This window comes from Schistosoma haematobium, chromosome 2 (genome assembly GCF_000699445.3).
Source record: "Schistosoma haematobium chromosome 2, whole genome shotgun sequence".
In the NCBI taxonomy this organism is placed as follows: Eukaryota; Metazoa; Platyhelminthes; class Trematoda; order Strigeidida; family Schistosomatidae; genus Schistosoma; species Schistosoma haematobium.
This window is the reverse complement of record NC_067197.1, coordinates 10,791,553-10,819,176: the sequence shown is the minus strand read 5'-3', so window position 1 is coordinate 10,819,176 and position 27,624 is coordinate 10,791,553. Positions and strand designations below refer to the sequence as shown.

General features: G+C 48.7%; 1 protein-coding gene across 3 annotated transcripts in view; it reads left to right on the top strand.

Moving 5' to 3' along the window:
- Positions 1-27,624, top strand: part of OBFC1_1 (CST complex subunit STN1) — a gene marked incomplete at its 5' end in the record, with an annotated part of 47,469 nt that overhangs the window by 6,052 nt on the left and 13,793 nt on the right. For 2 of the 3 annotated variants that reach the window (XM_051219138.1, XM_051219139.1), the window contains one exon: positions 25,764-25,931. The exons of the other annotated variant lie outside the window; for it this stretch is intronic. In XM_051219138.1, the coding sequence (XP_051067457.1) occupies positions 25,764-25,931 (168 nt within the window). The remainder of the gene's footprint in view (positions 1-25,763; positions 25,932-27,624) is intronic. 3 annotated transcript variants of the gene reach the window in all.

Genomic DNA, 27,624 nt, shown 5'->3' with positions numbered 1-27,624 from the left:
CGTTACCACTGAGCTATCCGAGCCGTGACTAACCTCCTGTAGGACTGAGATGTAATCACAATTGATTGATCACTGGGTGGTGATCAATCTCATGCTTGTCTAGTCCTTATTAGTGCAGATCGAATGCTATCGATCATGTTGCAATGTGGCCACCAGTCTAGGTGACTCGACACTGCGGGCACTATGTATTGAGATTAGATGGTGGTTGGAGGTAGTCAACAGGAAACCCTGGACCCGGGTTTCGTGCTACTTGGCACTCGTCAGCAAGGTGTACCTGTAATCTTGAGGGAACTGGTGCTCCCTGGCGGATTCGATCTCGTGTCACCCAGCTTCACAGTCAGAGACGTTACCACTGAGCTATCCGAGCCGTGACTAACCTCCTGTAGGACTGAGATGTAATCACAATTGATTGATCACTGGGTGGTGATCAATCTCATGCTTGTCTAGTCCTTATTAGTGCAGATCGAATGCTATCGATCATGTTGCAATGTGGCCACCAGTCTAGGTGACTCGACACTGCGGGCACTATGTATTGAGATTAGATGGTGGTTGGAGGTAGTCAACAGGAAACCCTGGACCCGGGTTTCGTGCTACTTGGCACTCGTCAGCAAGGTGTACCTGTAATCTTGAGGGAACTGGTGCTCCCTGGCGGATTCGATCTCGTGTCACCCAGCTTCACAGTCAGAGACGTTACCACTGAGCTATCCGAGCCGTGACTAACCTCCTGTAGGACTGAGATGTAATCACAATTGATTGATCACTGGGTGGTGATCAATCTCATGCTTGTCTAGTCCTTATTAGTGCAGATCGAATGCTATCGATCATGTTGCAATGTGGCCACCAGTCTAGGTGACTCGACACTGCGGGCACTATGTATTGAGATTAGATGGTGGTTGGAGGTAGTCAACAGGAAACCCTGGACCCGGGTTTCGTGCTACTTGGCACTCGTCAGCAAGGTGTACCTGTAATCTTGAGGGAACTGGTGCTCCCTGGCGGATTCGATCTCGTGTCACCCAGCTTCACAGTCAGAGACGTTACCACTGAGCTATCCGAGCCGTGACTAACCTCCTGTAGGACTGAGATGTAATCACAATTGATTGATCACTGGGTGGTGATCAATCTCATGCTTGTCTAGTCCTTATTAGTGCAGATCGAATGCTATCGATCATGTTGCAATGTGGCCACCAGTCTAGGTGACTCGACACTGCGGGCACTATGTATTGAGATTAGATGGTGGTTGGAGGTAGTCAACAGGAAACCCTGGACCCGGGTTTCGTGCTACTTGGCACTCGTCAGCAAGGTGTACCTGTAATCTTGAGGGAACTGGTGCTCCCTGGCGGATTCGATCTCGTGTCACCCAGCTTCACAGTCAGAGACGTTACCACTGAGCTATCCGAGCCGTGACTAACCTCCTGTAGGACTGAGATGTAATCACAATTGATTGATCACTGGGTGGTGATCAATCTCATGCTTGTCTAGTCCTATTAGTGCAGATCGAATGCTATCGATCATGTTGCAATGTGGCCACCAGTCTAGGTGACTCGACACTGCGGGCACTATGTATTGAGATTAGATGGTGGTTGGAGGTAGTCAACAGGAAACCCTGGACCCGGGTTTCGTGCTACTTGGCACTCGTCAGCAAGGTGTACCTGTAATCTTGAGGGAACTGGTGCTCCCTGGCGGATTCGATCTCGTGTCACCCAGCTTCACAGTCAGAGACGTTACCACTGAGCTATCCGAGCCGTGACTAACCTCCTGTAGGACTGAGATGTAATCACAATTGATTGATCACTGGGTGGTGATCAATCTCATGCTTGTCTAGTCCTTATTAGTGCAGATCGAATGCTATCGATCATGTTGCAATGTGGCCACCAGTCTAGGTGACTCGACACTGCGGGCACTATGTATTGAGATTAGATGGTGGTTGGAGGTAGTCAACAGGAAACCCTGGACCCGGGTTTCGTGCTACTTGGCACTCGTCAGCAAGGTGTACCTGTAATCTTGAGGGAACTGGTGCTCCCTGGCGGATTCGATCTCGTGTCACCCAGCTTCACAGTCAGAGACGTTACCACTGAGCTATCCGAGCCGTGACTAACCTCCTGTAGGACTGAGATGTAATCACAATTGATTGATCACTGGGTGGTGATCAATCTCATGCTTGTCTAGTCCTTATTAGTGCAGATCGAATGCTATCGATCATGTTGCAATGTGGCCACCAGTCTAGGTGACTCGACACTGCGGGCACTATGTATTGAGATTAGATGGTGGTTGGAGGTAGTCAACAGGAAACCCTGGACCCGGGTTTCGTGCTACTTGGCACTCGTCAGCAAGGTGTACCTGTAATCTTGGGGAACTGGTGCTCCCTGGCGGATTCGATCTCGTGTCACCCAGCTTCACAGTCAGAGACGTTACCACTGAGCTATCCGAGCCGTGACTAACCTCCTGTAGGACTGAGATGTAATCACAATTGATTGATCACTGGGTGGTGATCAATCTCATGCTTGTCTAGTCCTTATTAGTGCAGATCGAATGCTATCGATCATGTTGCAATGTGGCCACCAGTCTAGGTGACTCGACACTGCGGGCACTATGTATTGAGATTAGATGGTGGTTGGAGGTAGTCAACAGGAAACCCTGGACCCGGGTTTCGTGCTGCTTGGCACTCGTCAGCAAGGTGTACCTGTAATCTTGAGGGAACTGGTGCTCCCTGGCGGATTCGATCTCGTGTCACCCAGCTTCACAGTCAGAGACGTTACCACTGAGCTATCCGAGCCGTGACTAACCTCCTGTAGGACTGAGATGTAATCACAATTGATTGATCACTGGGTGGTGATCAATCTCATGCTTGTCTAGTCCTTATTAGTGCAGATCGAATGCTATCGATCATGTTGCAATGTGGCCACCAGTCTAGGTGACTCGACACTGCGGGCACTATGTATTGAGATTAGATGGTGGTTGGAGGTAGTCAACAGGAAACCCTGGACCCGGGTTTCGTGCTACTTGGCACTCGTCAGCAAGGTGTACCTGTAATCTTGAGGGAACTGGTGCTCCCTGGCGGATTCGATCTCGTGTCACCCAGCTTCACAGTCAGAGACGTTACCACTGAGCTATCCGAGCCGTGACTAACCTCCTGTAGGACTGAGATGTAATCACAATTGATTGATCACTGGGTGGTGATCAATCTCATGCTTGTCTAGTCCTTATTAGTGCAGATCGAATGCTATCGATCATGTTGCAATGTGGCCACCAGTCTAGGTGACTCGACACTGCGGGCACTATGTATTGAGATTAGATGGTGGTTGGAGGTAGTCAACAGGAAACCCTGGACCCGGGTTTCGTGCTACTTGGCACTCGTCAGCAAGGTGTACCTGTAATCTTGAGGAAACTGGTGCTCCCTGGCGGATTCGATCTCGTGTCACCCAGCTTCACAGTCAGAGACGTTACCACTGAGCTATCCGAGCCGTGACTAACCTCCTGTAGGACTGAGATGTAATCACAATTGATTGATCACTGGGTGGTGATCAATCTCATGCTTGTCTAGTCCTTATTAGTGCAGATCGAATGCTATCGATCATGTTGCAATGTGGCCACCAGTCTAGGTGACTCGACACTGCGGGCACTATGTATTGAGATTAGATGGTGGTTGGAGGTAGTCAACAGGAAACCCTGGACCCGGGTTTCGTGCTACTTGGCACTCGTCAGCAAGGTGTACCTGTAATCTTGAGGGAACTGGTGCTCCCTGGCGGATTCGATCTCGTGTCACCCAGCTTCACAGTCAGAGACGTTACCACTGAGCTATCCGAGCCGTGACTAACCTCCTGTAGGACTGAGATGTAATCACAATTGATTGATCACTGGGTGGTGATCAATCTCATGCTTGTCTAGTCCTTATTAGTGCAGATCGAATGCTATCGATCATGTTGCAATGTGGCCACCAGTCTAGGTGACTCGACACTGCGGGCACTATGTATTGAGATTAGATGGTGGTTGGAGGTAGTCAACAGGAAACCCTGGACCCGGGTTTCGTGCTACTTGGCACTCGTCAGCAAGGTGTACCTGTAATCTTGAGGGAACTGGTGCTCCCTGGCGGATTCGATCTCGTGTCACCCAGCTTCACAGTCAGAGACGTTACCACTGAGCTATCCGAGCCGTGACTAACCTCCTGTAGGACTGAGATGTAATCACAATTGATTGATCACTGGGTGGTGATCAATCTCATGCTTGTCTAGTCCTTATTAGTGCAGATCGAATGCTATCGATCATGTTGCAATGTGGCCACCAGTCTAGGTGACTCGACACTGCGGGCACTATGTATTGAGATTAGATGGTGGTTGGAGGTAGTCAACAGGAAACCCTGGACCCGGGTTTCGTGCTACTTGGCACTCGTCAGCAAGGTGTACCTGTAATCTTGAGGGAACTGGTGCTCCCTGGCGGATTCGATCTCGTGTCACCCAGCTTCACAGTCAGAGACGTTACCACTGAGCTATCCGAGCCGTGACTAACCTCCTGTAGGACTGAGATGTAATCACAATTGATTGATCACTGGGTGGTGATCAATCTCATGCTTGTCTAGTCCTTATTAGTGCAGATCGAATGCTATCGATCATGTTGCAATGTGGCCACCAGTCTAGGTGACTCGACACTGCGGGCACTATGTATTGAGATTAGATGGTGGTTGGAGGTAGTCAACAGGAAACCCTGGACCCGGGTTTCGTGCTACTTGGCACTCGTCAGCAAGGTGTACCTGTAATCTTGAGGGAACTGGTGCTCCCTGGCGGATTCGATCTCGTGTCACCCAGCTTCACAGTCAGAGACGTTACCACTGAGCTATCCGAGCCGTGACTAACCTCCTGTAGGACTGAGATGTAATCACAATTGATTGATCACTGGGTGGTGATCAATCTCATGCTTGTCTAGTCCTTATTAGTGCAGATCGAATGCTATCGATCATGTTGCAATGTGGCCACCAGTCTAGGTGACTCGACACTGCGGGCACTATGTATTGAGATTAGATGGTGGTTGGAGGTAGTCAACAGGAAACCCTGGACCCGGGTTTCGTGCTACTTGGCACTCGTCAGCAAGGTGTACCTGTAATCTTGAGGGAACTGGTGCTCCCTGGCGGATTCGATCTCGTGTCACCCAGCTTCACAGTCAGAGACGTTACCACTGAGCTATCCGAGCCGTGACTAACCTCCTGTAGGACTGAGATGTAATCACAATTGATTGATCACTGGGTGGTGATCAATCTCATGCTTGTCTAGTCCTTATTAGTGCAGATCGAATGCTATCGATCATGTTGCAATGTGGCCACCAGTCTAGGTGACTCGACACTGCGGGCACTATGTATTGAGATTAGATGGTGGTTGGAGGTAGTCAACAGGAAACCCTGGACCCGGGTTTCGTGCTACTTGGCACTCGTCAGCAAGGTGTACCTGTAATCTTGAGGGAACTGGTGCTCCCTGGCGGATTCGATCTCGTGTCACCCAGCTTCACAGTCAGAGACGTTACCACTGAGCTATCCGAGCCGTGACTAACCTCCTGTAGGACTGAGATGTAATCACAATTGATTGATCACTGGGTGGTGATCAATCTCATGCTTGTCTAGTCCTTATTAGTGCAGATCGAATGCTATCGATCATGTTGCAATGTGGCCACCAGTCTAGGTGACTCGACACTGCGGGCACTATGTATTGAGATTAGATGGTGGTTGGAGGTAGTCAACAGGAAACCCTGGACCCGGGTTTCGTGCTACTTGGCACTCGTCAGCAAGGTGTACCTGTAATCTTGGGGAACTGGTGCTCCCTGGCGGATTCGATCTCGTGTCACCCAGCTTCACAGTCAGAGACGTTACCACTGAGCTATCCGAGCCGTGACTAACCTCCTGTAGGACTGAGATGTAATCACAATTGATTGATCACTGGGTGGTGATCAATCTCCTGCTTGTCTAGTCCTTATTAGTGCAGATCGAATGCTATCGATCATGTTGCAATGTGGCCACCAGTCTAGGTGACTCGACACTGCGGGCACTATGTATTGAGATTAGATGGTGGTTGGAGGTAGTCAACAGGAAACCCTGGACCCGGGTTTCGTGCTACTTGGCACTCGTCAGCAAGGTGTACCTGTAATCTTGAGGGAACTGGTGCTCCCTGGCGGATTCGATCTCGTGTCACCCAGCTTCACAGTCAGAGACGTTACCACTGAGCTATCCGAGCCGTGACTAACCTCCTGTAGGACTGAGATGTAATCACAATTGATTGATCACTGGGTGGTGATCAATCTCATGCTTGTCTAGTCCTTATTAGTGCAGATCGAATGCTATCGATCATGTTGCAATGTGGCCACCAGTCTAGGTGACTCGACACTGCGGGCACTATGTATTGAGATTAGATGGTGGTTGGAGGTAGTCAACAGGAAACCCTGGACCCGGGTTTCGTGCTACTTGGCACTCGTCAGCAAGGTGTACCTGTAATCTTGAGGGAACTGGTGCTCCCTGGCGGATTCGATCTCGTGTCACCCAGCTTCACAGTCAGAGACGTTACCACTGAGCTATCCGAGCCGTGACTAACCTCCTGTAGGACTGAGATGTAATCACAATTGATTGATCACTGGGTGGTGATCAATCTCATGCTTGTCTAGTCCTTATTAGTGCAGATCGAATGCTATCGATCATGTTGCAATGTGGCCACCAGTCTAGGTGACTCGACACTGCGGGCACTATGTATTGAGATTAGATGGTGGTTGGAGGTAGTCAACAGGAAACCCTGGACCCGGGTTTCGTGCTACTTGGCACTCGTCAGCAAGGTGTACCTGTAATCTTGAGGGAACTGGTGCTCCCTGGCGGATTCGATCTCGTGTCACCCAGCTTCACAGTCAGAGACGTTACCACTGAGCTATCCGAGCCGTGACTAACCTCCTGTAGGACTGAGATGTAATCACAATTGATTGATCACTGGGTGGTGATCAATCTCATGCTTGTCTAGTCCTTATTAGTGCAGATCGAATGCTATCGATCATGTTGCAATGTGGCCACCAGTCTAGGTGACTCGACACTGCGGGCACTATGTATTGAGATTAGATGGTGGTTGGAGGTAGTCAACAGGAAACCCTGGACCCGGGTTTCGTGCTACTTGGCACTCGTCAGCAAGGTGTACCTGTAATCTTGAGGGAACTGGTGCTCCCTGGCGGATTCGATCTCGTGTCACCCAGCTTCACAGTCAGAGACGTTACCACTGAGCTATCCGAGCCGTGACTAACCTCCTGTAGGACTGAGATGTAATCACAATTGATTGATCACTGGGTGGTGATCAATCTCATGCTTGTCTAGTCCTTATTAGTGCAGATCGAATGCTATCGATCATGTTGCAATGTGGCCACCAGTCTAGGTGACTCGACACTGCGGGCACTATGTATTGAGATTAGATGGTGGTTGGAGGTAGTCAACAGGAAACCCTGGACCCGGGTTTCGTGCTACTTGGCACTCGTCAGCAAGGTGTACCTGTAATCTTGAGGGAACTGGTGCTCCCTGGCGGATTCGATCTCGTGTCACCCAGCTTCACAGTCAGAGACGTTACCACTGAGCTATCCGAGCCGTGACTAACCTCCTGTAGGACTGAGATGTAATCACAATTGATTGATCACTGGGTGGTGATCAATCTCATGCTTGTCTAGTCCTTATTAGTGCAGATCGAATGCTATCGATCATGTTGCAATGTGGCCACCAGTCTAGGTGACTCGACACTGCGGGCACTATGTATTGAGATTAGATGGTGGTTGGAGGTAGTCAACAGGAAACCCTGGACCCGGGTTTCGTGCTACTTGGCACTCGTCAGCAAGGTGTACCTGTAATCTTGAGGGAACTGGTGCTCCCTGGCGGATTCGATCTCGTGTCACCCAGCTTCACAGTCAGAGACGTTACCACTGAGCTATCCGAGCCGTGACTAACCTCCTGTAGGACTGAGATGTAATCACAATTGATTGATCACTGGGTGGTGATCAATCTCATGCTTGTCTAGTCCTTATTAGTGCAGATCGAATGCTATCGATCATGTTGCAATGTGGCCACCAGTCTAGGTGACTCGACACTGCGGGCACTATGTATTGAGATTAGATGGTGGTTGGAGGTAGTCAACAGGAAACCCTGGACCCGGGTTTCGTGCTACTTGGCACTCGTCAGCAAGGTGTACCTGTAATCTTGAGGGAACTGGTGCTCCCTGGCGGATTCGATCTCGTGTCACCCAGCTTCACAGTCAGAGACGTTACCACTGAGCTATCCGAGCCGTGACTAACCTCCTGTAGGACTGAGATGTAATCACAATTGATTGATCACTGGGTGGTGATCAATCTCATGCTTGTCTAGTCCTTATTAGTGCAGATCGAATGCTATCGATCATGTTGCAATGTGGCCACCAGTCTAGGTGACTCGACACTGCGGGCACTATGTATTGAGATTAGATGGTGGTTGGAGGTAGTCAACAGGAAACCCTGGACCCGGGTTTCGTGCTACTTGGCACTCGTCAGCAAGGTGTACCTGTAATCTTGAGGGAACTGGTGCTCCCTGGCGGATTCGATCTCGTGTCACCCAGCTTCACAGTCAGAGACGTTACCACTGAGCTATCCGAGCCGTGACTAACCTCCTGTAGGACTGAGATGTAATCACAATTGATTGATCACTGGGTGGTGATCAATCTCATGCTTGTCTAGTCCTTATTAGTGCAGATCGAATGCTATCGATCATGTTGCAATGTGGCCACCAGTCTAGGTGACTCGACACTGCGGGCACTATGTATTGAGATTAGATGGTGGTTGGAGGTAGTCAACAGGAAACCCTGGACCCGGGTTTCGTGCTACTTGGCACTCGTCAGCAAGGTGTACCTGTAATCTTGAGGGAACTGGTGCTCCCTGGCGGATTCGATCTCGTGTCACCCAGCTTCACAGTCAGAGACGTTACCACTGAGCTATCCGAGCCGTGACTAACCTCCTGTAGGACTGAGATGTAATCACAATTGATTGATCACTGGGTGGTGATCAATCTCATGCTTGTCTAGTCCTTATTAGTGCAGATCGAATGCTATCGATCATGTTGCAATGTGGCCACCAGTCTAGGTGACTCGACACTGCGGGCACTATGTATTGAGATTAGATGGTGGTTGGAGGTAGTCAACAGGAAACCCTGGACCCGGGTTTCGTGCTACTTGGCACTCGTCAGCAAGGTGTACCTGTAATCTTGAGGGAACTGGTGCTCCCTGGCGGATTCGATCTCGTGTCACCCAGCTTCACAGTCAGAGACGTTACCACTGAGCTATCCGAGCCGTGACTAACCTCCTGTAGGACTGAGATGTAATCACAATTGATTGATCACTGGGTGGTGATCAATCTCATGCTTGTCTAGTCCTATTAGTGCAGATCGAATGCTATCGATCATGTTGCAATGTGGCCACCAGTCTAGGTGACTCGACACTGCGGGCACTATGTATTGAGATTAGATGGTGGTTGGAGGTAGTCAACAGGAAACCCTGGACCCGGGTTTCGTGCTACTTGGCACTCGTCAGCAAGGTGTACCTGTAATCTTGAGGGAACTGGTGCTCCCTGGCGGATTCGATCTCGTGTCACCCAGCTTCACAGTCAGAGACGTTACCACTGAGCTATCCGAGCCGTGACTAACCTCCTGTAGGACTGAGATGTAATCACAATTGATTGATCACTGGGTGGTGATCAATCTCATGCTTGTCTAGTCCTATTAGTGCAGATCGAATGCTATCGATCATGTTGCAATGTGGCCACCAGTCTAGGTGACTCGACACTGCGGGCACTATGTATTGAGATTAGATGGTGGTTGGAGGTAGTCAACAGGAAACCCTGGACCCGGGTTTCGTGCTACTTGGCACTCGTCAGCAAGGTGTACCTGTAATCTTGAGGGAACTGGTGCTCCCTGGCGGATTCGATCTCGTGTCACCCAGCTTCACAGTCAGAGACGTTACCACTGAGCTATCCGAGCCGTGACTAACCTCCTGTAGGACTGAGATGTAATCACAATTGATTGATCACTGGGTGGTGATCAATCTCATGCTTGTCTAGTCCTATTAGTGCAGATCGAATGCTATCGATCATGTTGCAATGTGGCCACCAGTCTAGGTGACTCGACACTGCGGGCACTATGTATTGAGATTAGATGGTGGTTGGAGGTAGTCAACAGGAAACCCTGGACCCGGGTTTCGTGCTACTTGGCACTCGTCAGCAAGGTGTACCTGTAATCTTGAGGGAACTGGTGCTCCCTGGCGGATTCGATCTCGTGTCACCCAGCTTCACAGTCAGAGACGTTACCACTGAGCTATCCGAGCCGTGACTAACCTCCTGTAGGACTGAGATGTAATCACAATTGATTGATCACTGGGTGGTGATCAATCTCATGCTTGTCTAGTCCCTATTAGTGCAGATCGAATGCTATCGATCATGTTGCAATGTGGCCACCAGTCTAGGTGACTCGACACTGCGGGCACTATGTATTGAGATTAGATGGTGGTTGGAGGTAGTCAACAGGAAACCCTGGACCCGGGTTTCGTGCTACTTGGCACTCGTCAGCAAGGTGTACCTGTAATCTTGAGGGAACTGGTGCTCCCTGGCGGATTCGATCTCGTGTCACCCAGCTTCACAGTCAGAGACGTTACCACTGAGCTATCCGAGCCGTGACTAACCTCCTGTAGGACTGAGATGTAATCACAATTGATTGATCACTGGGTGGTGATCAATCTCATGCTTGTCTAGTCCCTATTAGTGCAGATCGAATGCTATCGATCATGTTGCAATGTGGCCACCAGTCTAGGTGACTCGACACTGAGGGCACTATGTATTGAGATTAGATGGTGGTTGGAGGTAGTCAACAGGAAACCCTGGACCCGGGTTTCGTGCTACTTGGCACTCGTCAGCAAGGTGTACCTGTAATCTTGAGGGAACTGGTGCTCCCTGGCGGATTCGATCTCGTGTCACCCAGCTTCACAGTCAGAGACGTTACCACTGAGCTATCCGAGCCGTGACTAACCTCCTGTAGGACTGAGATGTAATCACAATTGATTGATCACTGGGTGGTGATCAATCTCATGCTTGTCTAGTCCCTATTAGTGCAGATCGAATGCTATCGATCATGTTGCAATGTGGCCACCAGTCTAGGTGACTCGACACTGAGGGCACTATGTATTGAGATTAGATGGTGGTTGGAGGTAGTCAACAGGAAACCCTGGACCCGGGTTTCGTGCTACTTGGCACTCGTCAGCAAGGTGTACCTGTAATCTTGAGGGAACTGGTGCTCCCTGGCGGATTCGATCTCGTGTCACCCAGCTTCACAGTCAGAGACGTTACCACTGAGCTATCCGAGCCGTGACTAACCTCCTGTAGGACTGAGATGTAATCACAATTGATTGATCACTGGGTGGTGATCAATCTCATGCTTGTCTAGTCCCTATTAGTGCAGATCGAATGCTATCGATCATGTTGCAATGTGGCCACCAGTCTAGGTGACTCGACACTGAGGGCACTATGTATTGAGATTAGATGGTGGTTGGAGGTAGTCAACAGGAAACCCTGGACCCGGGTTTCGTGCTACTTGGCACTCGTCAGCAAGGTGTACCTGTAATCTTGAGGGAACTGGTGCTCCCTGGCGGATTCGATCTCGTGTCACCCAGCTTCACAGTCAGAGACGTTACCACTGAGCTATCCGAGCCGTGACTAACCTCCTGTAGGACTGAGATGTAATCACAATTGATTGATCACTGGGTGGTGATCAATCTCATGCTTGTCTAGTCCCTATTAGTGCAGATCGAATGCTATCGATCATGTTGCAATGTGGCCACCAGTCTAGGTGACTCGACACTGAGGGCACTATGTATTGAGATTAGATGGTGGTTGGAGGTAGTCAACAGGAAACCCTGGACCCGGGTTTCGTGCTACTTGGCACTCGTCAGCAAGGTGTACCTGTAATCTTGAGGGAACTGGTGCTCCCTGGCGGATTCGATCTCGTGTCACCCAGCTTCACAGTCAGAGACGTTACCACTGAGCTATCCGAGCCGTGACTAACCTCCTGTAGGACTGAGATGTAATCACAATTGATTGATCACTGGGTGGTGATCAATCTCATGCTTGTCTAGTCCCTATTAGTGCAGATCGAATGCTATCGATCATGTTGCAATGTGGCCACCAGTCTAGGTGACTCGACACTGAGGGCACTATGTATTGAGATTAGATGGTGGTTGGAGGTAGTCAACAGGAAACCCTGGACCCGGGTTTCGTGCTACTTGGCACTCGTCAGCAAGGTGTACCTGTAATCTTGAGGGAACTGGTGCTCCCTGGCGGATTCGATCTCGTGTCACCCAGCTTCACAGTCAGAGACGTTACCACTGAGCTATCCGAGCCGTGACTAACCTCCTGTAGGACTGAGATGTAATCACAATTGATTGATCACTGGGTGGTGATCAATCTCATGCTTGTCTAGTCCCTATTAGTGCAGATCGAATGCTATCGATCATGTTGCAATGTGGCCACCAGTCTAGGTGACTCGACACTGAGGGCACTATGTATTGAGATTAGATGGTGGTTGGAGGTAGTCAACAGGAAACCCTGGACCCGGGTTTCGTGCTACTTGGCACTCGTCAGCAAGGTGTACCTGTAATCTTGAGGGAACTGGTGCTCCCTGGCGGATTCGATCTCGTGTCACCCAGCTTCACAGTCAGAGACGTTACCACTGAGCTATCCGAGCCGTGACTAACCTCCTGTAGGACTGAGATGTAATCACAATTGATTGATCACTGGGTGGTGATCAATCTCATGCTTGTCTAGTCCCTATTAGTGCAGATCGAATGCTATCGATCATGTTGCAATGTGGCCACCAGTCTAGGTGACTCGACACTGAGGGCACTATGTATTGAGATTAGATGGTGGTTGGAGGTAGTCAACAGGAAACCCTGGACCCGGGTTTCGTGCTACTTGGCACTCGTCAGCAAGGTGTACCTGTAATCTTGAGGGAACTGGTGCTCCCTGGCGGATTCGATCTCGTGTCACCCAGCTTCACAGTCAGAGACGTTACCACTGAGCTATCCGAGCCGTGACTAACCTCCTGTAGGACTGAGATGTAATCACAATTGATTGATCACTGGGTGGTGATCAATCTCATGCTTGTCTAGTCCCTATTAGTGCAGATCGAATGCTATCGATCATGTTGCAATGTGGCCACCAGTCTAGGTGACTCGACACTGAGGGCACTATGTATTGAGATTAGATGGTGGTTGGAGGTAGTCAACAGGAAACCCTGGACCCGGGTTTCGTGCTACTTGGCACTCGTCAGCAAGGTGTACCTGTAATCTTGAGGGAACTGGTGCTCCCTGGCGGATTCGATCTCGTGTCACCCAGCTTCACAGTCAGAGACGTTACCACTGAGCTATCCGAGCCGTGACTAACCTCCTGTAGGACTGAGATGTAATCACAATTGATTGATCACTGGGTGGTGATCAATCTCATGCTTGTCTAGTCCCTATTAGTGCAGATCGAATGCTATCGATCATGTTGCAATGTGGCCACCAGTCTAGGTGACTCGACACTGAGGGCACTATGTATTGAGATTAGATGGTGGTTGGAGGTAGTCAACAGGAAACCCTGGACCCGGGTTTCGTGCTACTTGGCACTCGTCAGCAAGGTGTACCTGTAATCTTGAGGGAACTGGTGCTCCCTGGCGGATTCGATCTCGTGTCACCCAGCTTCACAGTCAGAGACGTTACCACTGAGCTATCCGAGCCGTGACTAACCTCCTGTAGGACTGAGATGTAATCACAATTGATTGATCACTGGGTGGTGATCAATCTCATGCTTGTCTAGTCCCTATTAGTGCAGATCGAATGCTATCGATCATGTTGCAATGTGGCCACCAGTCTAGGTGACTCGACACTGAGGGCACTATGTATTGAGATTAGATGGTGGTTGGAGGTAGTCAACAGGAAACCCTGGACCCGGGTTTCGTGCTACTTGGCACTCGTCAGCAAGGTGTACCTGTAATCTTGAGGGAACTGGTGCTCCCTGGCGGATTCGATCTCGTGTCACCCAGCTTCACAGTCAGAGACGTTACCACTGAGCTATCCGAGCCGTGACTAACCTCCTGTAGGACTGAGATGTAATCACAATTGATTGATCACTGGGTGGTGATCAATCTCATGCTTGTCTAGTCCCTATTAGTGCAGATCGAATGCTATCGATCATGTTGCAATGTGGCCACCAGTCTAGGTGACTCGACACTGAGGGCACTATGTATTGAGATTAGATGGTGGTTGGAGGTAGTCAACAGGAAACCCTGGACCCGGGTTTCGTGCTACTTGGCACTCGTCAGCAAGGTGTACCTGTAATCTTGAGGGAACTGGTGCTCCCTGGCGGATTCGATCTCGTGTCACCCAGCTTCACAGTCAGAGACGTTACCACTGAGCTATCCGAGCCGTGACTAACCTCCTGTAGGACTGAGATGTAATCACAATTGATTGATCACTGGGTGGTGATCAATCTCATGCTTGTCTAGTCCCTATTAGTGCAGATCGAATGCTATCGATCATGTTGCAATGTGGCCACCAGTCTAGGTGACTCGACACTGAGGGCACTATGTATTGAGATTAGATGGTGGTTGGAGGTAGTCAACAGGAAACCCTGGACCCGGGTTTCGTGCTACTTGGCACTCGTCAGCAAGGTGTACCTGTAATCTTGAGGGAACTGGTGCTCCCTGGCGGATTCGATCTCGTGTCACCCAGCTTCACAGTCAGAGACGTTACCACTGAGCTATCCGAGCCGTGACTAACCTCCTGTAGGACTGAGATGTAATCACAATTGATTGATCACTGGGTGGTGATCAATCTCATGCTTGTCTAGTCCCTATTAGTGCAGATCGAATGCTATCGATCATGTTGCAATGTGGCCACCAGTCTAGGTGACTCGACACTGAGGGCACTATGTATTGAGATTAGATGGTGGTTGGAGGTAGTCAACAGGAAACCCTGGACCCGGGTTTCGTGCTACTTGGCACTCGTCAGCAAGGTGTACCTGTAATCTTGAGGGAACTGGTGCTCCCTGGCGGATTCGATCTCGTGTCACCCAGCTTCACAGTCAGAGACGTTACCACTGAGCTATCCGAGCCGTGACTAACCTCCTGTAGGACTGAGATGTAATCACAATTGATTGATCACTGGGTGGTGATCAATCTCATGCTTGTCTAGTCCCTATTAGTGCAGATCGAATGCTATCGATCATGTTGCAATGTGGCCACCAGTCTAGGTGACTCGACACTGAGGGCACTATGTATTGAGATTAGATGGTGGTTGGAGGTAGTCAACAGGAAACCCTGGACCCGGGTTTCGTGCTACTTGGCACTCGTCAGCAAGGTGTACCTGTAATCTTGAGGGAACTGGTGCTCCCTGGCGGATTCGATCTCGTGTCACCCAGCTTCACAGTCAGAGACGTTACCACTGAGCTATCCGAGCCGTGACTAACCTCCTGTAGGACTGAGATGTAATCACAATTGATTGATCACTGGGTGGTGATCAATCTCATGCTTGTCTAGTCCCTATTAGTGCAGATCGAATGCTATCGATCATGTTGCAATGTGGCCACCAGTCTAGGTGACTCGACACTGAGGGCACTATGTATTGAGATTAGATGGTGGTTGGAGGTAGTCAACAGGAAACCCTGGACCCGGGTTTCGTGCTACTTGGCACTCGTCAGCAAGGTGTACCTGTAATCTTGAGGGAACTGGTGCTCCCTGGCGGATTCGATCTCGTGTCACCCAGCTTCACAGTCAGAGACGTTACCACTGAGCTATCCGAGCCGTGACTAACCTCCTGTAGGACTGAGATGTAATCACAATTGATTGATCACTGGGTGGTGATCAATCTCATGCTTGTCTAGTCCCTATTAGTGCAGATCGAATGCTATCGATCATGTTGCAATGTGGCCACCAGTCTAGGTGACTCGACACTGAGGGCACTATGTATTGAGATTAGATGGTGGTTGGAGGTAGTCAACAGGAAACCCTGGACCCGGGTTTCGTGCTACTTGGCACTCGTCAGCAAGGTGTACCTGTAATCTTGAGGGAACTGGTGCTCCCTGGCGGATTCGATCTCGTGTCACCCAGCTTCACAGTCAGAGACGTTACCACTGAGCTATCCGAGCCGTGACTAACCTCCTGTAGGACTGAGATGTAATCACAATTGATTGATCACTGGGTGGTGATCAATCTCATGCTTGTCTAGTCCCTATTAGTGCAGATCGAATGCTATCGATCATGTTGCAATGTGGCCACCAGTCTAGGTGACTCGACACTGAGGGCACTATGTATTGAGATTAGATGGTGGTTGGAGGTAGTCAACAGGAAACCCTGGACCCGGGTTTCGTGCTACTTGGCACTCGTCAGCAAGGTGTACCTGTAATCTTGAGGGAACTGGTGCTCCCTGGCGGATTCGATCTCGTGTCACCCAGCTTCACAGTCAGAGACGTTACCACTGAGCTATCCGAGCCGTGACTAACCTCCTGTAGGACTGAGATGTAATCACAATTGATTGATCACTGGGTGGTGATCAATCTCATGCTTGTCTAGTCCCTATTAGTGCAGATCGAATGCTATCGATCATGTTGCAATGTGGCCACCAGTCTAGGTGACTCGACACTGAGGGCACTATGTATTGAGATTAGATGGTGGTTGGAGGTAGTCAACAGGAAACCCTGGACCCGGGTTTCGTGCTACTTGGCACTCGTCAGCAAGGTGTACCTGTAATCTTGAGGGAACTGGTGCTCCCTGGCGGATTCGATCTCGTGTCACCCAGCTTCACAGTCAGAGACGTTACCACTGAGCTATCCGAGCCGTGACTAACCTCCTGTAGGACTGAGATGTAATCACAATTGATTGATCACTGGGTGGTGATCAATCTCATGCTTGTCTAGTCCCTATTAGTGCAGATCGAATGCTATCGATCATGTTGCAATGTGGCCACCAGTCTAGGTGACTCGACACTGAGGGCACTATGTATTGAGATTAGATGGTGGTTGGAGGTAGTCAACAGGAAACCCTGGACCCGGGTTTCGTGCTACTTGGCACTCGTCAGCAAGGTGTACCTGTAATCTTGAGGGAACTGGTGCTCCCTGGCGGATTCGATCTCGTGTCACCCAGCTTCACAGTCAGAGACGTTACCACTGAGCTATCCGAGCCGTGACTAACCTCCTGTAGGACTGAGATGTAATCACAATTGATTGATCACTGGGTGGTGATCAATCTCATGCTTGTCTAGTCCCTATTAGTGCAGATCGAATGCTATCGATCATGTTGCAATGTGGCCACCAGTCTAGGTGACTCGACACTGAGGGCACTATGTATTGAGATTAGATGGTGGTTGGAGGTAGTCAACAGGAAACCCTGGACCCGGGTTTCGTGCTACTTGGCACTCGTCAGCAAGGTGTACCTGTAATCTTGAGGGAACTGGTGCTCCCTGGCGGATTCGATCTCGTGTCACCCAGCTTCACAGTCAGAGACGTTACCACTGAGCTATCCGAGCCGTGACTAACCTCCTGTAGGACTGAGATGTAATCACAATTGATTGATCACTGGGTGGTGATCAATCTCATGCTTGTCTAGTCCCTATTAGTGCAGATCGAATGCTATCGATCATGTTGCAATGTGGCCACCAGTCTAGGTGACTCGACACTGAGGGCACTATGTATTGAGATTAGATGGTGGTTGGAGGTAGTCAACAGGAAACCCTGGACCCGGGTTTCGTGCTACTTGGCACTCGTCAGCAAGGTGTACCTGTAATCTTGAGGGAACTGGTGCTCCCTGGCGGATTCGATCTCGTGTCACCCAGCTTCACAGTCAGAGACGTTACCACTGAGCTATCCGAGCCGTGACTAACCTCCTGTAGGACTGAGATGTAATCACAATTGATTGATCACTGGGTGGTGATCAATCTCATGCTTGTCTAGTCCCTATTAGTGCAGATCGAATGCTATCGATCATGTTGCAATGTGGCCACCAGTCTAGGTGACTCGACACTGAGGGCACTATGTATTGAGATTAGATGGTGGTTGGAGGTAGTCAACAGGAAACCCTGGACCCGGGTTTCGTGCTACTTGGCACTCGTCAGCAAGGTGTACCTGTAATCTTGAGGGAACTGGTGCTCCCTGGCGGATTCGATCTCGTGTCACCCAGCTTCACAGTCAGAGACGTTACCACTGAGCTATCCGAGCCGTGACTAACCTCCTGTAGGACTGAGATGTAATCACAATTGATTGATCACTGGGTGGTGATCAATCTCATGCTTGTCTAGTCCCTATTAGTGCAGATCGAATGCTATCGATCATGTTGCAATGTGGCCACCAGTCTAGGTGACTCGACACTGAGGGCACTATGTATTGAGATTAGATGGTGGTTGGAGGTAGTCAACAGGAAACCCTGGACCCGGGTTTCGTGCTACTTGGCACTCGTCAGCAAGGTGTACCTGTAATCTTGAGGGAACTGGTGCTCCCTGGCGGATTCGATCTCGTGTCACCCAGCTTCACAGTCAGAGACGTTACCACTGAGCTATCCGAGCCGTGACTAACCTCCTGTAGGACTGAGATGTAATCACAATTGATTGATCACTGGGTGGTGATCAATCTCATGCTTGTCTAGTCCCTATTAGTGCAGATCGAATGCTATCGATCATGTTGCAATGTGGCCACCAGTCTAGGTGACTCGACACTGAGGGCACTATGTATTGAGATTAGATGGTGGTTGGAGGTAGTCAACAGGAAACCCTGGACCCGGGTTTCGTGCTACTTGGCACTCGTCAGCAAGGTGTACCTGTAATCTTGAGGGAACTGGTGCTCCCTGGCGGATTCGATCTCGTGTCACCCAGCTTCACAGTCAGAGACGTTACCACTGAGCTATCCGAGCCGTGACTAACCTCCTGTAGGACTGAGATGTAATCACAATTGATTGATCACTGGGTGGTGATCAATCTCATGCTTGTCTAGTCCCTATTAGTGCAGATCGAATGCTATCGATCATGTTGCAATGTGGCCACCAGTCTAGGTGACTCGACACTGAGGGCACTATGTATTGAGATTAGATGGTGGTTGGAGGTAGTCAACAGGAAACCCTGGACCCGGGTTTCGTGCTACTTGGCACTCGTCAGCAAGGTGTACCTGTAATCTTGAGGGAACTGGTGCTCCCTGGCGGATTCGATCTCGTGTCACCCAGCTTCACAGTCAGAGACGTTACCACTGAGCTATCCGAGCCGTGACTAACCTCCTGTAGGACTGAGATGTAATCACAATTGATTGATCACTGGGTGGTGATCAATCTCATGCTTGTCTAGTCCCTATTAGTGCAGATCGAATGCTATCGATCATGTTGCAATGTGGCCACCAGTCTAGGTGACTCGACACTGAGGGCACTATGTATTGAGATTAGATGGTGGTTGGAGGTAGTCAACAGGAAACCCTGGACCCGGGTTTCGTGCTACTTGGCACTCGTCAGCAAGGTGTACCTGTAATCTTGAGGGAACTGGTGCTCCCTGGCGGATTCGATCTCGTGTCACCCAGCTTCACAGTCAGAGACGTTACCACTGAGCTATCCGAGCCGTGACTAACCTCCTGTAGGACTGAGATGTAATCACAATTGATTGATCACTGGGTGGTGATCAATCTCATGCTTGTCTAGTCCCTATTAGTGCAGATCGAATGCTATCGATCATGTTGCAATGTGGCCACCAGTCTAGGTGACTCGACACTGAGGGCACTATGTATTGAGATTAGATGGTGGTTGGAGGTAGTCAACAGGAAACCCTGGACCCGGGTTTCGTGCTACTTGGCACTCGTCAGCAAGGTGTACCTGTAATCTTGAGGGAACTGGTGCTCCCTGGCGGATTCGATCTCGTGTCACCCAGCTTCACAGTCAGAGACGTTACCACTGAGCTATCCGAGCCGTGACTAACCTCCTGTAGGACTGAGATGTAATCACAATTGATTGATCACTGGGTGGTGATCAATCTCATGCTTGTCTAGTCCCTATTAGTGCAGATCGAATGCTATCGATCATGTTGCAATGTGGCCACCAGTCTAGGTGACTCGACACTGAGGGCACTATGTATTGAGATTAGATGGTGGTTGGAGGTAGTCAACAGGAAACCCTGGACCCGGGTTTCGTGCTACTTGGCACTCGTCAGCAAGGTGTACCTGTAATCTTGAGGGAACTGGTGCTCCCTGGCGGATTCGATCTCGTGTCACCCAGCTTCACAGTCAGAGACGTTACCACTGAGCTATCCGAGCCGTGACTAACCTCCTGTAGGACTGAGATGTAATCACAATTGATTGATCACTGGGTGGTGATCAATCTCATGCTTGTCTAGTCCCTATTAGTGCAGATCGAATGCTATCGATCATGTTGCAATGTGGCCACCAGTCTAGGTGACTCGACACTGAGGGCACTATGTATTGAGATTAGATGGTGGTTGGAGGTAGTCAACAGGAAACCCTGGACCCGGGTTTCGTGCTACTTGGCACTCGTCAGCAAGGTGTACCTGTAATCTTGAGGGAACTGGTGCTCCCTGGCGGATTCGATCTCGTGTCACCCAGCTTCACAGTCAGAGACGTTACCACTGAGCTATCCGAGCCGTGACTAACCTCCTGTAGGACTGAGATGTAATCACAATTGATTGATCACTGGGTGGTGATCAATCTCATGCTTGTCTAGTCCCTATTAGTGCAGATCGAATGCTATCGATCATGTTGCAATGTGGCCACCAGTCTAGGTGACTCGACACTGAGGGCACTATGTATTGAGATTAGATGGTGGTTGGAGGTAGTCAACAGGAAACCCTGGACCCGGGTTTCGTGCTACTTGGCACTCGTCAGCAAGGTGTACCTGTAATCTTGAGGGAACTGGTGCTCCCTGGCGGATTCGATCTCGTGTCACCCAGCTTCACAGTCAGAGACGTTACCACTGAGCTATCCGAGCCGTGACTAACCTCCTGTAGGACTGAGATGTAATCACAATTGATTGATCACTGGGTGGTGATCAATCTCATGCTTGTCTAGTCCCTATTAGTGCAGATCGAATGCTATCGATCATGTTGCAATGTGGCCACCAGTCTAGGTGACTCGACACTGAGGGCACTATGTATTGAGATTAGATGGTGGTTGGAGGTAGTCAACAGGAAACCCTGGACCCGGGTTTCGTGCTACTTGGCACTCGTCAGCAAGGTGTACCTGTAATCTTGAGGGAACTGGTGCTCCCTGGCGGATTCGATCTCGTGTCACCCAGCTTCACAGTCAGAGACGTTACCACTGAGCTATCCGAGCCGTGACTAACCTCCTGTAGGACTGAGATGTAATCACAATTGATTGATCACTGGGTGGTGATCAATCTCATGCTTGTCTAGTCCCTATTAGTGCAGATCGAATGCTATCGATCATGTTGCAATGTGGCCACCAGTCTAGGTGACTCGACACTGAGGGCACTATGTATTGAGATTAGATGGTGGTTGGAGGTAGTCAACAGGAAACCCTGGACCCGGGTTTCGTGCTACTTGGCACTCGTCAGCAAGGTGTACCTGTAATCTTGAGGGAACTGGTGCTCCCTGGCGGATTCGATCTCGTGTCACCCAGCTTCACAGTCAGAGACGTTACCACTGAGCTATCCGAGCCGTGACTAACCTCCTGTAGGACTGAGATGTAATCACAATTGATTGATCACTGGGTGGTGATCAATCTCATGCTTGTCTAGTCCCTATTAGTGCAGATCGAATGCTATCGATCATGTTGCAATGTGGCCACCAGTCTAGGTGACTCGACACTGAGGGCACTATGTATTGAGATTAGATGGTGGTTGGAGGTAGTCAACAGGAAACCCTGGACCCGGGTTTCGTGCTACTTGGCACTCGTCAGCAAGGTGTACCTGTAATCTTGAGGGAACTGGTGCTCCCTGGCGGATTCGATCTCGTGTCACCCAGCTTCACAGTCAGAGACGTTACCACTGAGCTATCCGAGCCGTGACTAACCTCCTGTAGGACTGAGATGTAATCACAATTGATTGATCACTGGGTGGTGATCAATCTCATGCTTGTCTAGTCCCTATTAGTGCAGATCGAATGCTATCGATCATGTTGCAATGTGGCCACCAGTCTAGGTGACTCGACACTGAGGGCACTATGTATTGAGATTAGATGGTGGTTGGAGGTAGTCAACAGGAAACCCTGGACCCGGGTTTCGTGCTACTTGGCACTCGTCAGCAAGGTGTACCTGTAATCTTGAGGGAACTGGTGCTCCCTGGCGGATTCGATCTCGTGTCACCCAGCTTCACAGTCAGAGACGTTACCACTGAGCTATCCGAGCCGTGACTAACCTCCTGTAGGACTGAGATGTAATCACAATTGATTGATCACTGGGTGGTGATCAATCTCATGCTTGTCTAGTCCCTATTAGTGCAGATCGAATGCTATCGATCATGTTGCAATGTGGCCACCAGTCTAGGTGACTCGACACTGAGGGCACTATGTATTGAGATTAGATGGTGGTTGGAGGTAGTCAACAGGAAACCCTGGACCCGGGTTTCGTGCTACTTGGCACTCGTCAGCAAGGTGTACCTGTAATCTTGAGGGAACTGGTGCTCCCTGGCGGATTCGATCTCGTGTCACCCAGCTTCACAGTCAGAGACGTTACCACTGAGCTATCCGAGCCGTGACTAACCTCCTGTAGGACTGAGATGTAATCACAATTGATTGATCACTGGGTGGTGATCAATCTCATGCTTGTCTAGTCCCTATTAGTGCAGATCGAATGCTATCGATCATGTTGCAATGTGGCCACCAGTCTAGGTGACTCGACACTGAGGGCACTATGTATTGAGATTAGATGGTGGTTGGAGGTAGTCAACAGGAAACCCTGGACCCGGGTTTCGTGCTACTTGGCACTCGTCAGCAAGGTGTACCTGTAATCTTGAGGGAACTGGTGCTCCCTGGCGGATTCGATCTCGTGTCACCCAGCTTCACAGTCAGAGACGTTACCACTGAGCTATCCGAGCCGTGACTAACCTCCTGTAGGACTGAGATGTAATCACAATTGATTGATCACTGGGTGGTGATCAATCTCATGCTTGTCTAGTCCCTATTAGTGCAGATCGAATGCTATCGATCATGTTGCAATGTGGCCACCAGTCTAGGTGACTCGACACTGAGGGCACTATGTATTGAGATTAGATGGTGGTTGGAGGTAGTCAACAGGAAACCCTGGACCCGGGTTTCGTGCTACTTGGCACTCGTCAGCAAGGTGTACCTGTAATCTTGAGGGAACTGGTGCTCCCTGGCGGATTCGATCTCGTGTCACCCAGCTTCACAGTCAGAGACGTTACCACTGAGCTATCCGAGCCGTGACTAACCTCCTGTAGGACTGAGATGTAATCACAATTGATTGATCACTGGGTGGTGATCAATCTCATGCTTGTCTAGTCCCTATTAGTGCAGATCGAATGCTATCGATCATGTTGCAATGTGGCCACCAGTCTAGGTGACTCGACACTGAGGGCACTATGTATTGAGATTAGATGGTGGTTGGAGGTAGTCAACAGGAAACCCTGGACCCGGGTTTCGTGCTACTTGGCACTCGTCAGCAAGGTGTACCTGTAATCTTGAGGGAACTGGTGCTCCCTGGCGGATTCGATCTCGTGTCACCCAGCTTCACAGTCAGAGACGTTACCACTGAGCTATCCGAGCCGTGACTAACCTCCTGTAGGACTGAGATGTAATCACAATTGATTGATCACTGGGTGGTGATCAATCTCATGCTTGTCTAGTCCCTATTAGTGCAGATCGAATGCTATCGATCATGTTGCAATGTGGCCACCAGTCTAGGTGACTCGACACTGAGGGCACTATGTATTGAGATTAGATGGTGGTTGGAGGTAGTCAACAGGAAACCCTGGACCCGGGTTTCGTGCTACTTGGCACTCGTCAGCAAGGTGTACCTGTAATCTTGAGGGAACTGGTGCTCCCTGGCGGATTCGATCTCGTGTCACCCAGCTTCACAGTCAGAGACGTTACCACTGAGCTATCCGAGCCGTGACTAACCTCCTGTAGGACTGAGATGTAATCACAATTGATTGATCACTGGGTGGTGATCAATCTCATGCTTGTCTAGTCCCTATTAGTGCAGATCGAATGCTATCGATCATGTTGCAATGTGGCCACCAGTCTAGGTGACTCGACACTGAGGGCACTATGTATTGAGATTAGATGGTGGTTGGAGGTAGTCAACAGGAAACCCTGGACCCGGGTTTCGTGCTACTTGGCACTCGTCAGCAAGGTGTACCTGTAATCTTGAGGGAACTGGCGCACCCAGTGATCAATCATTTGTGATACGATATTTTTTATTGAGTTAATATGATCTGTATTCAACATATGATTTGTAAGCACTAATTATCTTTCATATATATGATTTTGTCTTGATTATTTATCAAATAATGGGTGTACAAACCAATATTATACGAGTGTATTTCCGACTAGACTTGTTTTGATTTCTCGTACTACTGGCTGGTTGAGGGGTATATTTCCCCGTTTCGGACTTGCACTTCTCTCTCTGGTTACCGGGTCTGGGACGCATCAGAATAGCTAGCTTATTGGTCTTTGATCACAGTCTTTGTTCCGTTCGCAGACTAGGTGAACTCGTAATCGCTTCAAACATAGCAGAGAGGTATCATGAATTCGTTGAGTTTGTCAGTATCTCGGAGGAAGTCTGTACTGAATCATTGCAATGCTGTTTCTCCAGTTATCCAGTGCTTCTTTAGCTTCAGTTTAATGGTAACCACCAGGTGGTGATCTGAATCGATGTCAGCTACTCTCTGTCTGCTCAGGTCTGCTATTGATCTGAGTTTCTTAGTGATGCAAGTGTGATTGATCAGGTCCTTTATAATGTTATCCGGTGAGACCCATGTAGATTCGTCAATGGATTTGTAGGTGATTATAACGTTGCCTACAACCATTGTGTTGAATACACATAAATTTTAAAATCTGTCACCATTCTCATCCTTTTGTTTCAGTCCATGTTGTCCCATGATTTATTCATACCAGATGTCCATCCAGGCTTTGGCTTTTAGGTCTTTCATCTGGATGGTCAGGTCCTTTCCTGAGCACTTCCCCATGATCGACCACAGCCTCTTATAAAACTGGTTTTTTTTTAATTACTATTATTGATGAGTGCACAAAACTGGATAATATTCATTGTGACCCCCTCCTTTGTTTTGAAGGATGCTTTGATGGTTCTGTGTCCATGAGATTCTCATCCTTTCAGTGCTTTACGTGACTTTTTGAACAGTATCAGAGCAACTTTCTGAGTGTACGAAGCAGTTTCTTCGTGATTAGAGCACAGCAGCTTCTCTTCCGAATTCATTCTTTTATGTCGAATTTGGGTCTAATGGGTTTATCTTATTCATACAACCGCCATTTTGTATCTCCTCATTTCTATTGCTATTTGACTGGTTCTTCCAGTCTCCTACATTGTCCGGACATTCTATGTACCTAAATAATTTGTTGTTCCGGTTGTTAGAAGAGGCATCAGCTTCGTGACTTCCGGAGAATCTCGAAACTTCTGTATCAGCTTGAAATTACGATTAATAATAACCTCATAATAAATGTTTCATGGTTTTTTGTATGATATGTATGCTGTGAATGATTTCTCATAAATGTATTTTTGGTGTGATTTTCTGAGTTCCTCATTTTGATTTTCAGTGATGTCCTTGAGTTGTCTTGATGATAGTCGGTGGTTGTCTGCAGTACTCCCAGACGCAAATCAAACACAATCTCATGCACTTTCACTTATATTAGATCCTTTGGCTAATGAACACTATCAATTGTTATTGGGGGAACTTTCAGAAATCAAACTAGTTGGTGGTAATGGTAAGAAGCCTCTTTGAAGAGTGAGTGTTAGCAAAATAATTGCTTTTGACAAGAAATTAACTACTAAATCTTGCTCACTAACTAGCTTATAAGCAAGGCACAATGTGGCTTCGTAGCTAAGTGCCTAGTATTGTAAAGGTTTTGATTTTATCCTTCCATAGTTGTTGTTTTTCACTTATGCGCCACATAAGTCACTTGATTTGTATGTGGCTTGCTTTACTTGTGCCTCTTGCAATATTTCCTGAGTATTTAAGTGGTCGTGACGAGCCGATTTTTACACAGGTGTGCTCTTTTTCCAAATACGCGTCTGTGCTCGTATATTTTGGGACCATCAAGTTAGCGATTCTGAGGTTGAATGCAGATTATTAGGTGAGTATGATTAGGTAGTAAATCTTCATCGACTGCCTCGACGCGCGATGATAGCTGATATAGGAATAGGATGGAAAAGTTATGGGGCCGGCAAAACCAAACGTGACAATTGGACTAAACAGTGTTGGCAGATACAAACTATCTGGTTGGAGTCCGTGTGATTATCTTGACTAGTGGTTAGAGATTTTGAATAACGTGATTGAAAATCATTTGCAATGGCTCAGGTACATCAACTCTTTTTTCCCTATATTCTAGGTTTCCGAATTTCTGATAATTTTTTTATTTCACTGATTTATATATTCTTGAATTGTATTTCGGATGTCTAATCTTTTCTATGTCCCCAAATGCCCTGGTACGGCCGAAAGTGAGGAGAGTCAGCTCTCCCTCTCGAAATGCTCTCACATGGCCAGGCGTATATAGTCTCTGCCAGGGAAGTCCTACTCACTGCCTTCTCGTGGCGGGGGTGTTGTTTACGAAAATGAGAGGATGAAAGGCGAATGTCTGGCGCTTTAACTGGGTTGGTGGACATGGAGAGTCCACCTAGGGGAGTTGGAAAACCCTGACTCCAAACCAATGGTGCACATGGGCTCCAGTATCCTGAAGGAACAAAAGGCGTATGAACCAATCGTTGGTCACCGGCAACTATGGGACTGTATCCCCTTACGATGCTCCACTGCCTTGTGGATCAGACATTTAGGTCGAAGGCTCCGGGTGTGGCCTCCTAAGAAAACCTCCCGCTTCGGTTTGGGCACCCGGGCAGTATCACAGCCCTCACACATATCGAATGAGATTTGTGTGACGCATATGTATTTGGTGCCTCCTTGTACCCATATCTGTGTTAAAATAAATAAGTAAATAAATCTTTTATATTCCCACTAAACTGTTAATAACCCTACCACCATGGGGTTTACCCTAACAATTTCATCTCGCCGTGTTAATGCGGTATGGTAGCTTGAACCAATGTACACATGCACTATGTTCTACGTTACATTCTGCTGACACAATCGTAAAACACTAACACCGAGCTACATTCATTTTATTATAGGTATTTTAGAAATAACCTGTTTTTTGCTGTGATTATTACTATTATTATTAATGGCTTTATTCAATATTATATTTTGGTACAATATAGAAATTCTCAGCACAGGGTATTTCAACAAGTTTCTTACACAAAAAAAGAACGGAGACAAAGACAAAAAAGGGAAAAAAGGTTTAAAAAAATCTGAAAAACTGTACAACTTTTCAAATTAGAGACATGTTAAGAATTCAGTTTGTTGACTAGGTTAACTCTAACAACCTGTTCGTCACAGAGTATATTTGCTAG